Here is a 13,095-nt window from a genome sequence, read left to right on the forward strand (position 1 = left end):
AATGAATTTATTCTTTGAGAAGCATTCTTTGTGAAGTTTTCAATACGGTGAAATAATGCATATAAAGATACTGAAAACATATGCTGCTGCTGATAATGACAATGTCAAAATGCAACTGGAAGTAAACCACACCAAGAGAATAAGTCTTGGCATAGATTGAAAGGAACAATAAAGATCAATTTAAAAGGAGCCTGAAAGACTTACTAGTGGTCAACTCCTTCTACTCCACTGACGAAATTTTTAATAGAAACAAATGATGTATTGTATATACTCATACTATTAGTATTGTTATTTCAGCTAAAAACATGATGTATTGTATATACTCATACTATTAATATTGTTATTTCAGCTTAAAAAAAAATAAAAAAAATTGACATGTTCCACATCCACGAGGATCTCCTCAGCACGGATCTATGGAACGAAAAACTAATCTAATCTAATCTAATCTCTAATCTCAACCCATCAGTGGGAATCAAAAGATTTCAAAATGCCATACAATGCCAAATAAAACAGTGATAAATGTACCTAACAAATTAACAATGGTTTTAATGGTACTAAATGCCAAATAAAAAGCTAGCAATCCAATTATCTTTCATTATTTCAATCTTTTTCTTCACTTCATTCATCAGACTCTGCAGAACATGTCATTAATGGGAATGTTCTGGGACGAATGAACCAATGTATACCTTAAAAAAGAGAAATTGATATAATTAACTAACTGTGTGTAGTAGGTCAAAAACATGCATTGGGATGGAAAATCTAAAATGCCAACACAGATGTCTTGCCGTGTAGGCTCAGCAAATATATGCCACTGATTGAATCATGAATGGACTGCAGAAAGCATTGAAGAGAACATGTCACTTCATTTCAGAAATTGATCCACCAGTAATTTACATCCCCAGCATGAGGCTATGGAAAAACACATCCTGCTTTTTGTTGTTGCACCAAACTTATGTGCAATGGAGAAATAAAAGGGAAATAAGCAAAGATACAAGTGGATGAAGGGAAGTTGCATTGTCTAAAGAGTAGGAGTCAGATTATAATATTAAAATGTGACAGTGTAAATGTTTATGAAAGTACCAATTTTTAATTGTGAAACTTATTAGTCACATGTGAGATCAGCAGTTTATCAGCACTGTTTTTCACCAACCAGTTTCTAGATGACGACTGGGGATGGAGTGCACTGGATGAACGAATTTGAAGCAATGTTGCATGTAAGAGACCATTGGTCACTTCTGCCAAGAACAATATCTGATTCCAGAGGGCAAAGAAATCCCCAGTGAGCACAATGGAGAACTGGAAATGTGTTATTTGTTCATTCCTATTCATACTTGTATATGACTAATGTATGCTGGCTTATAGACCTCAAACAGTCTTGTGGCAGCTGTATGTAAGAGATGCTGCAGTCTGCAGAAGGCACTGTGAGTTTTGGCAAATGTTTTCACTATATGGAAATTGGTCATTTCAGAACAACTGTATGAGAAAATTTACTGTTCGTCCATCATGTTAATAAGGGCAAGATAATCAACTGTGTCTTCCAAGATGAAAATTCTCTAGTTATCTATGACTGCTTGGCATGAAAAACATTCAGTGAGTATATTTATTTAGACAGCAGTGAAGAGGTTCTGAATTGTATTGTATTGATAATCTCTGAGCTCACCTAGAAGCACATAATGGCAGGGAAACATCCAGACCAATTGGACAATACACACATGTGTGGCTTATTTTGATGTCTCCAGGACTTGCAGTAGTTGCTACAAGGGCCCTTTGAGGTGTCAGACATTATTGAGATGGAGGTGACTAGTGTTTAGGTGTTTTATTCCAAATTCTTAGTTAAATTCATTGTTACTTAAATCACTCAGAGAAGTTTGAATCATATTGTGCAAAAAAGGGTGTTGCTGACCTTTGCAGGTGGCGACTGTGTGCGACGGCGAGAGCGCCTGGGCAGGGTGGCATAGGTGGCAAGCACATGACGTGCCTCTGCAGTACACGTAGCAGTAGAGCCCACCAGCGATGGCGGTTGGCCTCGTGGTGATGTGGCAGGTGGTGCACCAGCAGCCTTGGTCGCACCCAGCGATGGTGGGCCAGAGCCAGCCGCAGATGTTGGTGTAGGTGCTGGTGTTGGTGTTGCACTCCGTCTGTGAAGTGTATTCTATCAGAGTACAAGTAACTATACAATTTTATACATGTACTGAATGAAAACATACCATCTTACCACTGTGTCAAAGAAGAACATGTAACTGCAAGATTGAACATCATTTGAAATGTGACAGATATCCAGATGATAGTCCCATTCTCATCAAGCCCTTTCTAGCAGATACAGCACGACATTCTCTCCATGATAATATATTCCAGTACACATCATAATCGAGTGTCTTGGATTGCTGCACATCCCATCTGATAGACTGCTGACATACACATGGTATAGGAGCAGTCATATGACACTTCACTGGGGCACTTCTAACAGTACCTTCATCTCTCAGAGACACTTGTCATCATGGAAAGTGTACTGGGTGTATTATTCAAAAAGTGTTCAAGCCTGTCACATATCTGAGAACCTATTCCATATGCTCGGACATCTGTTACCAATCTACAGTGCTGTAGATTATTGGAAATCTAGGAATACAGAACCTGCCTATTTATCTGGGTCCATGTTTCACATGATTTTGTGTGTGAAAAGGGGAAGCTGTACTTCAGATAAATGATGCTTTCTAAATCCATGCAGAAATTCTAAGAACTGCTATCTCCTACTCCCCTGTACACAACCTTATCAAGCTGCAAAATAGAATGGGTGCAAAACCATGGTGCGTGGACTCAATCGCCATATGCCCTTCCCCCTCTCACCAATAACACACAAATTTGGCAAATATAATTCAAAATTCATAGGGGTTGCTACATCCCTCCCAGCACTACTTATTAACCACAGCCTACACCTTTGTCCACTTGCTGAGACTATAATGAATTTGATATGGCAGAATGATAACAGTATGTCTGATATTTTATGATTTACATATGGCTCCAACCACATCAGTTGGAATTACAACATGTCATTTATCGCAGTAGAAGAAAATGAATGAAGTTTTCGTCAACACCAGCCAATATACAGAGAAAGAAGTAAAATATTCTTTGACAAACTGACAGGCCTGTCTAACTGGGAACATGGAACTACAGTGGCTCAAACCTACAACTACCATCCAATTTTAGTGCATATTTGGGTGGTTTATTACATACATCTAGACCACGGTGTAAATGCTTGCTAGTATCGCAGGCAAAAACCCCTCACTGTGACTGTGTAAGGGCCAAATAAATGAATGAACCATTTTATTTAAAAAAATTACAACAATGTATTTTCACAGAAACATTGCTTCCACAATTTGAAACATGACACTCCATTAATATGAAGCTGCTTTGCTGTTTGCAAAGGAGGCAGTAAAGGTGGTTGAAGGAAGTGCTCTTACAACATGGCAATGGCAGCCTCATGCCATGACTGACTGCAAAGTTGACAGCACTAGGGTTCATTGTTGTGCCATACCCACCATATTCACCAGATCTTGCTCCATCTGACTATGTTTTATTTGATAACATGAAGGTTGTGCTGTGAGGTAAGACGTTCAGCAAGAATGAAGAATTGCACACAGATGTCCATGAGAGGGTATGTAGTAAACCCACATAGTGGTTTCATGATGCAATAATGAAGTTTCCAGGAACGTAATAGCAGTGTACTGATGTTGGTGGAGAGTTTATTGAGAGATACCATGTAAACTGACTCATGTTCATTAATAAATAAGGAACAAAAAAATAGTACTGTGAATCATTTGTGAACACCCCTCCTACTTGAGCAATTAACTGAACATTTTCAATGTTTTACAAGTTATCATTGATCTTCCTTGACTATTCCTTTTATTACACTCATAAACTTATTGCAAAATTGTTGATGAGCTCATTTCAGTGCTCAATTTACTGCATTTCTCTCTTGTTTGTAAATTGGATGATTCTGCTCCATTGATTGGTGGAGATTCTTAAAATAAGCATCTTGTCTTTTCTTTAAAACCTTATATAATTCTGATGTACAACTTTTTAAACTCTTTACAACTTCTTTTTCTATTTTCCTAAGGCTTCTTCAGCTACTTTCTTAACTGCAATTTCTAACATTATTTTGTCAAAAACTGACATTTTGAGCCAATGGCTGTGTACAAAATATAGGTTGACCCCTGCATAGAAGCAGTCTGCACTGGAACATAATGGCATGGAGTTTTCATCATAAATAATCAAAACATCTTTCCTTTAATAATTTGTTTACATCGCTTAAAATCATTGTGAAGTACAATTATAGCTAAAAAGATATTGTCTCACATCTTGTGTTGATTGTAGGGCACCACCACCCCATGGAAATTTCATCAGTTAAGAAACCAAAGGGTGAAAGCTAATGTGAACTAGCCATCTGAAGATGAACCCATCGGTTAAAAACCAGTAATGGTGCTATTTAAATAAATAAATAGCACTGTAAAAAGTGGCTGGTTGCTTTTATCTTCTATGTAAGAGTACACCTACATGCAATTTCTATATTTTTCCGTTCCTTCTCTATTTCCTCCATTTTATTCATCAAGTGACTTAAGATGCTTTGCTATGGACAGGGTTTCTCCTTTCAAGTTATTCATGTTGTCAGCTGTTCTTGAATAAAATTTTTACTAAAAAGAGTTGTGGAAAACCTTGTTTAATAACTCTGCTTCTGTGGTATGCTTGTCCATAACATTACTATTTCTATTGTGGAGCGAAGATCTTGATTGTGCCCTGCTGTTGGCATATACTATCCACTTGAAAGTATCCATACACCCCAATGTACTGCAGAGTTGGCCGTGAGACACCATGAGAGGTGGATCTGCCAGTATAAAAGGGAAGTGGCAGTAGTGTGTTCTCAGTAGAGAAACAGTGACAGGAGAACAGGTTTGTCACGAGTGTCCTGTGGCTTCGAATGTGGAATAGTCATCGGATGTCACCGAAATAACAAATCCGTCAGGGACAAATCGACCTGTCTAAAGCTGTCTAAGTCCAACACTAGTGATGTGATTGTCAAGTGGAAAGGTGAAAGAACAACTAGAGCAAAACGAAGACCAGGCAGACCTCAAATACAGACAGAAACAATGCCCTGCATTGTGCAAGGTGGTTGTAAGAAACTACATAAAATACGAGGGAGGAATTAAATTGTTCACAAGTTCTGTTCGGCCATGAGCAGCCCAGCTAGTACAATGACTGTGCATAGGGAGTTAAAAAGAACGGCACATGGTTGAGCAGCTCCTCACAAGCTACACATTTCTGTAGTCAGTGGTAACCGATGCTCAGTGTGGTGTAAAGAGTGAAACCACTGGAAAGGATGACTGCAAATGAGTGATTTAGCGTGATGAACCACACTGCGCCTCCAGGCAATCCCACAGAAGGGAAATGCATAGATAATGTTACCTACCATCACTTTGCAGTGCAGCAGGGAAATACAGAAGAGGTGTTTGTTACACTATGTCAGTGTTTCTCATATAGTCAGGGTTTGGTCCCCACATTGTGCCTAAGAAAACGCTAAATGCTGAAGGATACAAACACTTTTACAGCATTGTGAACAGTATACAGAACAGGAACAGTAAGGAGACAATGACCGATCGTATCTGCATGACAATCCACCCTGTCATAAAGCAGCATATCTGAGGCAGTGGTTTGTGGGCAGTAACATTCTCGAAATGGTGTAGCCCACTCAGTGTCCTGACCTGAACCCAATGGAAATGTTCTGAAAAACTTAAAACGTCAACTTCACTTCAGACAGTGTCCTGCTTCACTACCTTTCCGAATTTCAACTCTCAGGAGGAACGGGTACCCATCCCTCCACAGACGTTCAGACAGGGCCGGTGCAAGGCACAAGCGAAAAGTGCGGCCACACGGGGTGGCACTTTCCGAGGGGTGGCAAACTTGCCGCCCCCTATCCCCCCTTTTTTTTCCTATTTAGGACAAACTGAACATTCATGCCCAAGAGGGGATTCGAAACCAAACCTCTGAGGGAGCGGCTTCGGGAACTGTGGCATGGTGCCTCGACTACCTGCCGGCCGCCCCTGTTGAACAAGGGGAGGAAAGTAGACTAATTTCTTCCTTGCCACTGTGGCCGCACCGTTGTGCTTATGCCAGAGGAACAGAGAGATGGAAGCAGTCTGGCGTACAGCTGTATAAGCCAGTATTCTTACGAGTGGAGCGCTGCCAGCCTGTTACGTACCGTGCGTTGACTCTCAATTAATTTTGCAGAAGACAAAATCTAATTTGGAAATTCGAATGCAATATTCGATTCTACGGTTACATGTTAAGTCTGAAGCAATTTTGTTAAGCCCTTCAATGGCAGTTTCTGAGTGTTTTATTCTACCCGTGTTATGGGGGAAAAAAAGGGTTGAACATTACCACAGCCAAACATGTCCAACACCTACAATGACTAGAAGTATTCCGAATGGGTAAATACGCTGTGAGTAATTACAAGGGATAAAGACATTGCTAATAATCCTGGTTGGGTTTTGACATATTTTTGAAAATTTTTGCTATCTATTTCAGAGCGATAGTCGGACACTTTGGTTTTTGAGCCACAAAACACCTGTCTCCGCCTGCATGAGCAACAATTAAACTCTGATCGGCACTTTTGTTTGACAATACTACTCGCACACTAGACGTAAGCACATATTAAAAGCTTTGAGACTGGCCAGTCAGTGGCCGAAACCTAGGTAGATCTGAAAAGTAAAAACAAAAATTGCGATTGACAGCTGACATTTCCTACAGATTTGTTTAAATAAAATTCTACAAACGTTTCGTAAAAAAAAAAAAAGAAGAAGAAGAAGAAGAAGAAGAAGAAAACAAAAGAAAATAAAAGGGGAGGGCGGCAATTTAGCAGCTCGCACGTGGCGGCACTTGGGCTTGCGCCGGCCCTTTAGAGTTCGGGCACCTCGACGAATGTGCACCCGGTGGAGTTCGAGCCGTCTTAAAAGTGAAGGGTGAACAGACGCCGTATTAAGTCTACTAATACACTCCTGGAAATTTAAATAAGAACACCGTGAATTCATTGTCCCAGGAAGGGGAAACTTTATTGACACATTCCTAGGGTTAGATACATCACATGACCACACTGACAGAACCACAGGCACATAGACACAGGCAACAGAGCATGCACAATGTCGGCACTAGTACAGTGTATATCCACCTTTCGCAGCAATGCAGGTTGCTATTCTCCCATGGAGACGATCGTAGAGATGCTGGATGTAGTCCTGTGGAACGGCTTGCCATGCCATTTCCACCTGGCGCCTCAGTTGGACCAGCGTTCGTGCTGGACGTGCAGACCGCGTGAGACGACGCTTCATCCAGTCCCAAACATGCTCAATGGGGGACAGATCCGGAGATCTTGCTGGCCAGGGTAGTTGACTTACACCTTCTAGAGCACGTTGGGTGGCACGGGATACATGCGGACGTGCATTGTCCTGTTGGAACAGCAAGTTCCCTTGCCGGTCTAGGAATGGTAGAACGATGGGTTCGATGACGGTTTGGATGTACCGTGCACTATTCAGTGTCCCCTCGACGATCACCAGTGGTGTACGGCCAGTGTAGGAGATCGCTCCCCACACCATGATGCCGGGTGTTGGCCCTGTGTGCCTCGGTCGTATGCAGTCCTGATTGTGGCGCTCACCTGCACGGCGCCAAACACGCATACGACCATCATTGGCACCAAGGCAGAAGCGACTCTCATCGCTGAAGACGACACGTCTCCATTCGTCCCTCCATTCACGCCTGTCGCGACACCACTGGAGGCGGGCTGCACGATGTTGGGGCGTGAGCGGAAGACGGCCTAACGGTGTGCGGGACCGTAGCCCAGCTTCATTGAGACGGTTGCGAATGGTCCTCGCCGATACCCCAGGAGCAACAGTGTCCCTAATTTGCTGGGAAGTGGCGGTGCGGTCCCCTACGGCACTGCGTAGGATCCTACGGTCTTGGCGTGCATCCGTGCATCGCTGCGGTCCGGTCCCAGGTCGACGGGCACGTGCACCTTCCGCCGACCACTGGCGACAACATCGATGTACTGTGGAGACCTCACGCCCCACGTGTTGAGCAATTCGGCGGTACGTCCACCCGGCCTCCCGCATGCCCACTATACGCCCTCGCTCAAAGTCCGTCAACTGCACATACGGTTCACGTCCACGCTGTCGCGGCATGCTACCAGTGTTAAAGACTGCGATGGAGCTCCGTATGCCACGGCAAACTGGCTGACACTGACGGCGGCGGTGCACAAATGCTGCGCAGCTAGCGCCATTCGACGGCCAACACCGTGGTTCCTGGTGTGTCCGCTGTGCCGTGCGTGTGATCATTGCTTGTACAGCCCTCTCGCAGTGTCCGGAGCAAGTATGGTGGGTGTAACACACCGGTGTCAATGTGTTTTTTTTTCCATTTCCAGGAGTGTAGATTTCCGGATGCTTTAGATCGGATAGTGTAGTTTACACACGGCCAGAAGCTCTTTGGATTGGACAGTACACGCGTGAAGCAGCGGACGGCAATGAGATGGGGGCAGCTGCGCGCCTACCTGGCGGCGGCGGCGTTGGCCTTGTCCCTGCGGCTGGGCGTGGCGGACGTGCAGCGGCCGAAGGCGGCGACGGGTGTGGTGCGCGCGGAGGTGGAGGCGGCGGCGCCCCCGCGGCGGCCGGAGCCCCTGGCGGCTGCTGCGGCGCCCGACGAGCCGGCGGCAGGGGCGGCGCGCGCGCGGGAGGCAGCCTGGGGGCGCGGCCGCTGGTGGTGGGGGTGGGGCTGCGGGCCGCCGCTGGAGGCGGAGGAGGCGGCCGAGGCGGGGCGCGCCGCGCGGCCGCGGCCTCTGCTGTCACCGCTGCTGCCGCTGCCGCCGGACCCTGCTCCGCCGCCGGGGCTGCCTTTGCTGTAGCACCACGGGACGCTCAGACACCTCCCCTACAAGCTCGAAAAGCGTTTCATCGCAAAGCCGACAGATGACACCAGTGTCGTGTGTCCGTCCTAAAAACAGAGGTATCAACAAACTGCTTGTCTCGCGCTCCACCAATAAACAGCTATTCGCAAAATTTTGTTGGACCATCTCTAGAGTATCATTTCGTGATCTCGCCCGTCGGCACGGCACGCTACCGTCCCTACTGTGAACGCCGTTATATGCGGGAATTCTGTGGTTACGTTACAAACTTTCATGGATGATGGAGAAGGTTAAACGTATCAATTTGTGGTAAGATATCCTGGTCCGGAAACGAACGAGTCGAAAGTTGTTAGTTCATATATCTTATTACTAACAAGGGAACCTCCCCATCGCACCCCCCTCAGATTTAGTTATAAGTTGGCACAGTGGAGAGGCCTTGAAAAACTGAACACAGATCAATCGAAAAAACTGGAAGAAGTTGTGTGGAACTATGAAAAAAATAAGCAAAATATACAAACTGAGTAGTCCATGCGCAAGATAGGCAACATCAAGGAGTGGGTGAGCTCGGGAGCGCCGTGGTCCCGTGGTTTTCGTGAGCAGCTGCGGACCGAGAGGTCATTGGTTCAAGTCTTCCCTCGAGTGAAAAGTTTAATTTTTTATATGATCAACTTCGCTCTCCAAAATTCTAGGACATGATCAGATTTGCTTGGACATATGAAGGATTTGACGGTCCACACACGGAAAAAACTGAAAACGTTAAAAATAGGACAGAGCACAGGGAAAACTGTGCGACTGTGAAACTGTTGCATTCATTTGTTTCAGTTTATGTGACAAACTCTTATGTTTTCACCACTTTTTTTGGGAGAGATTATCACATCCACAAGAAAACTTAAATCGGGCAAGGCAGAAGAATCTTTTTACCCATTCGTCAAGTGTACAAGTTAGGAAGGTCGACAACATATTCCTGTCATGTGACGCACATACCGTCACTAGTGTCGTATAGAATATATCAGACGTGTTTTCCTGTGGAGGAATCGGTTGACTTATGACCTTGCGATCAAATGTTTTCGGATCCCATTGGAGAGGCACGTCCTTTCGTCTACTAATCGCACGGTTTTGAGGTCCGGTCGCAAAACACAGACACTAAACTTATTACAGTGAACAGAGACGTCAATGAACGAACGGACAGATCATAACTTTGCGATAATAAAGAAAATTAATTTTCACTCGAGGGAAGACTTAAACCAAGGACCTCTCGTTCCGCAGTTGCTCACTGCTAACCACGGGACCACGGCGCTCCTGCGTTTACACTATCCTTGATGTTGCCTATCTTCCGCGTTGACTACTCAGTTTACATATTTTGCTTATTTTTTTCATAGTTCCACACAACTTCCTGTTTGCTCGATTGATCTGTGTTCAGTTTTTCAAGGCCTATCCACTGTGCCAACTTATAACTAAATCTGAGGGGGGTGCGATGGGGAGGTTCCCTTGTAAGTTACGGCAAATGAAACGTTAAAATATTGTTGTATGCTTACAGCCATCAACGTTTTTCTTAATCATGCTTCAGATATGTAGTTTTTATTTCAAAAATCGTTTATAGTCGCAGTCTCTGTACTGTTGTGGTCCGTTAATACGCAGCGCGAGAATGGTTGATGTTGCTTCCTGCTACACGCGCGTGGAACACCATTACAAAGCGGCGAGAAACAAGTTGTTCTTAACTTTTTTAGAACTTTACGGAAATAACCGTCTTCGAAGTTTTCCGAGGGTCTGCATTTAATACAGATAAGTCATTTTAAAAAAACAGGGGGTTGCGTAGCTGAATCGGTTGCTTTGGACAACAGTAATCTAGTACAGTCCACGAATCAGGAACTCAAATCTGGTTATGGTCTTTTTTCGTTCAATACCTAAATCTTTTAAACGTAAAATTTGTCAGATCTTTTCATATAACACATATCTAATGATAATTTTTTATGAAAGATACAGGGCCTCTTGTTTCTGACGTATTGTACACAAAACACCAGTTTTCAATGCAAATATAGTCCGCCCCCATAGCTACGTGGTCAGCGTGACGGATTGCCGTCCTACGGGCCCGGGTTCGATTCCCAGCTGGTTCGGGTGATTTTCTCCGCTCAGGGCCTGGATGGTGTATTGCCTTCATCATCATTACATCCCCGTTCGCCGCGCAAGTGGCCCAATATGGCGTCGAATGTAATAAGACCTGCACCAAGTCGGCCTGACCTGCCTCGTAAGGGGCCTCCCGGCCAATGACGCCCAACGCTCATTTCATTTCCAATGCAAATATAAATTCTTTACTATCGATATTATATAAAGTATTGTCAATAAAGTTAGTTTAAAGCGGGAAAAAATTTTTACGACAAAAATGAAAAATTGGGTACACTTTATTTGGACTATGCCCATTGTTTTATACCATGACATGGTCCCACACGAGTCAGAGTCATCAGCGTCGTAGAAACAAGGTACACAATAGTTTAATTGGTTGGTCGATTTGGGGGATGAGCCCATACAGCGAGGTCATCGATCCCATCGGGTAGGGAAGGATGGGGATGGAAGCCGGCAGTGCTTTTTGAAAGGAACCATCTCGGTATTTGCCTGACGTGATATAGAGAAATCACGAAAAACCTACATCAGGATGACCTGACGCGGGTTTGAACCGTCGTCCTCCTGAATGCGAGTCCAATGTGCTGCGTCACCTCGCTCGGTATAAATAATAATTTTCTGAGCATCGAGCACCATACAAATGCTGCATTTTGCAGCTGCCGCCGTACCATTGCAATATGAACCCACACCACTGATCTGGGGCTAAGTTAAAGGATTTGTCGCGAAAAGTAACACGACATTTTAGGTGCGAGACGTATTGGAACTAATGGACGAAGCTTTCTGTCACAGGTTACTGCCAAACGCTGGTGGGATACACAACGAAAGGCTGTGTCAAAAGAAGAGGGGGAAATGTGGCGCTTGGCTTTCTTCGTCGATTCTGTTGTTGATCGACTCATTATCAACGTCGCAGATGACAGTTTCAGAACTGAAATGAATTTCTCGGATATAGAAGGAGTTAAGAAATTACCAGACGAGTGACACTAATACCTTCAGTGACTTCAGTATTTAACTATACGGTAAAATTCCTGCGATACGCTTTTGCGTCACGCATAGCTCGCTCAGAAAAATTGCGCAGTGTTTAAATTAGGAATTTTCATCACCATTCCTTTTTAATAAAATATTATGCTGGCTAAGAACGAGACCGTGTTATGCTTTCCATCTGGTCCCCTAAGAAGCGTACGGTATAGCTGGAATTTTGCTGAATATTATTCCACTCCTTTTAAAAATCATATGATATTCGAAGCTATATTGTTTCTCAGCTCATCTCTTTCTACACCTTAACTGCAGCTGTTTGAATCACTGCAGGTTAGTTGTACCCCCTGCCTGGCCAATGCTGTCCAAACGACGGTGAAGCTATTGTCCCGTGTTATCGCTCAGACGATGTGCGCGTAACGCACTGCGTAAAACGTATCCTTATTATCGTGCTTGACTGTACTCGAGACAACTTGGCTTCCGCTCCACGTGAAACAAAATCCAATAAGATTACAGCAAACGAGGGAGAACTCATGGTGTAATGTTTTCACAGGTTTATTCTTATGATGAACACAGTATAGTAACCATGACCTCTCAAATGCATACCTTAAGGGGTATGAGTACTTGTTCAGTTGAAGTGAGACATTTTTTCTATCTTTTGCCTGGTAACCGCAAGGTCTAGGGATCGAATTTCGGCAGGACCACGGAATTTTTCTGCCTTTTAATGTAGAATTTATTTCTCAGTGATGTGGAGATTCACCAGACACGAAACGTGGTTCGGATTCCGCGTTGAACAATTGGCCGCCTTTTTCCGATTGCATAATTGACTACGGAGACGCAAGTTGCCAAAGTGACGTCCAATTGAAAAACTTGCACCGGGTCATTATTATTACCAGAAGCTGTACTGTAATACAAACTTTCTCCTTTCTGCTGGTTAAGCTTTCGGGGTATACGGTCGTGGTCCACGGAACTCTTCGTCCAGGAATGCGCTGGATATCGTCAGATACGTTGATCCTCCGTTGGGTCTTGTCGACTGATCTGTCCGACGTCTGAGAGCGACATATACCGGG

The 13,095-nt window shown here is 44.2% G+C and overlaps 1 protein-coding gene across 1 annotated transcript in view; it reads right to left on the bottom strand.

Annotated features, from left to right (window-relative positions):
• The window catches only part of LOC124775849, a 116,149-nt gene that overhangs the window by 82,323 nt on the left and 20,731 nt on the right, over nt 1-13,095 (bottom strand). Inside the window, exons 3-4 of the mRNA XM_047250687.1 lie at nt 8,585-8,869; nt 1,904-2,138 (exon numbers count right to left, since the gene is read on the bottom strand). Of these exons, the coding sequence (XP_047106643.1) occupies nt 1,904-2,138; nt 8,585-8,869 (520 nt within the window). The remainder of the gene's footprint in view (nt 1-1,903; nt 2,139-8,584; nt 8,870-13,095) is intronic.

This window comes from Schistocerca piceifrons, chromosome 1 (assembly GCF_021461385.2).
Source record: "Schistocerca piceifrons isolate TAMUIC-IGC-003096 chromosome 1, iqSchPice1.1, whole genome shotgun sequence".
Classification (NCBI taxonomy): domain Eukaryota; kingdom Metazoa; phylum Arthropoda; class Insecta; order Orthoptera; family Acrididae; genus Schistocerca; species Schistocerca piceifrons.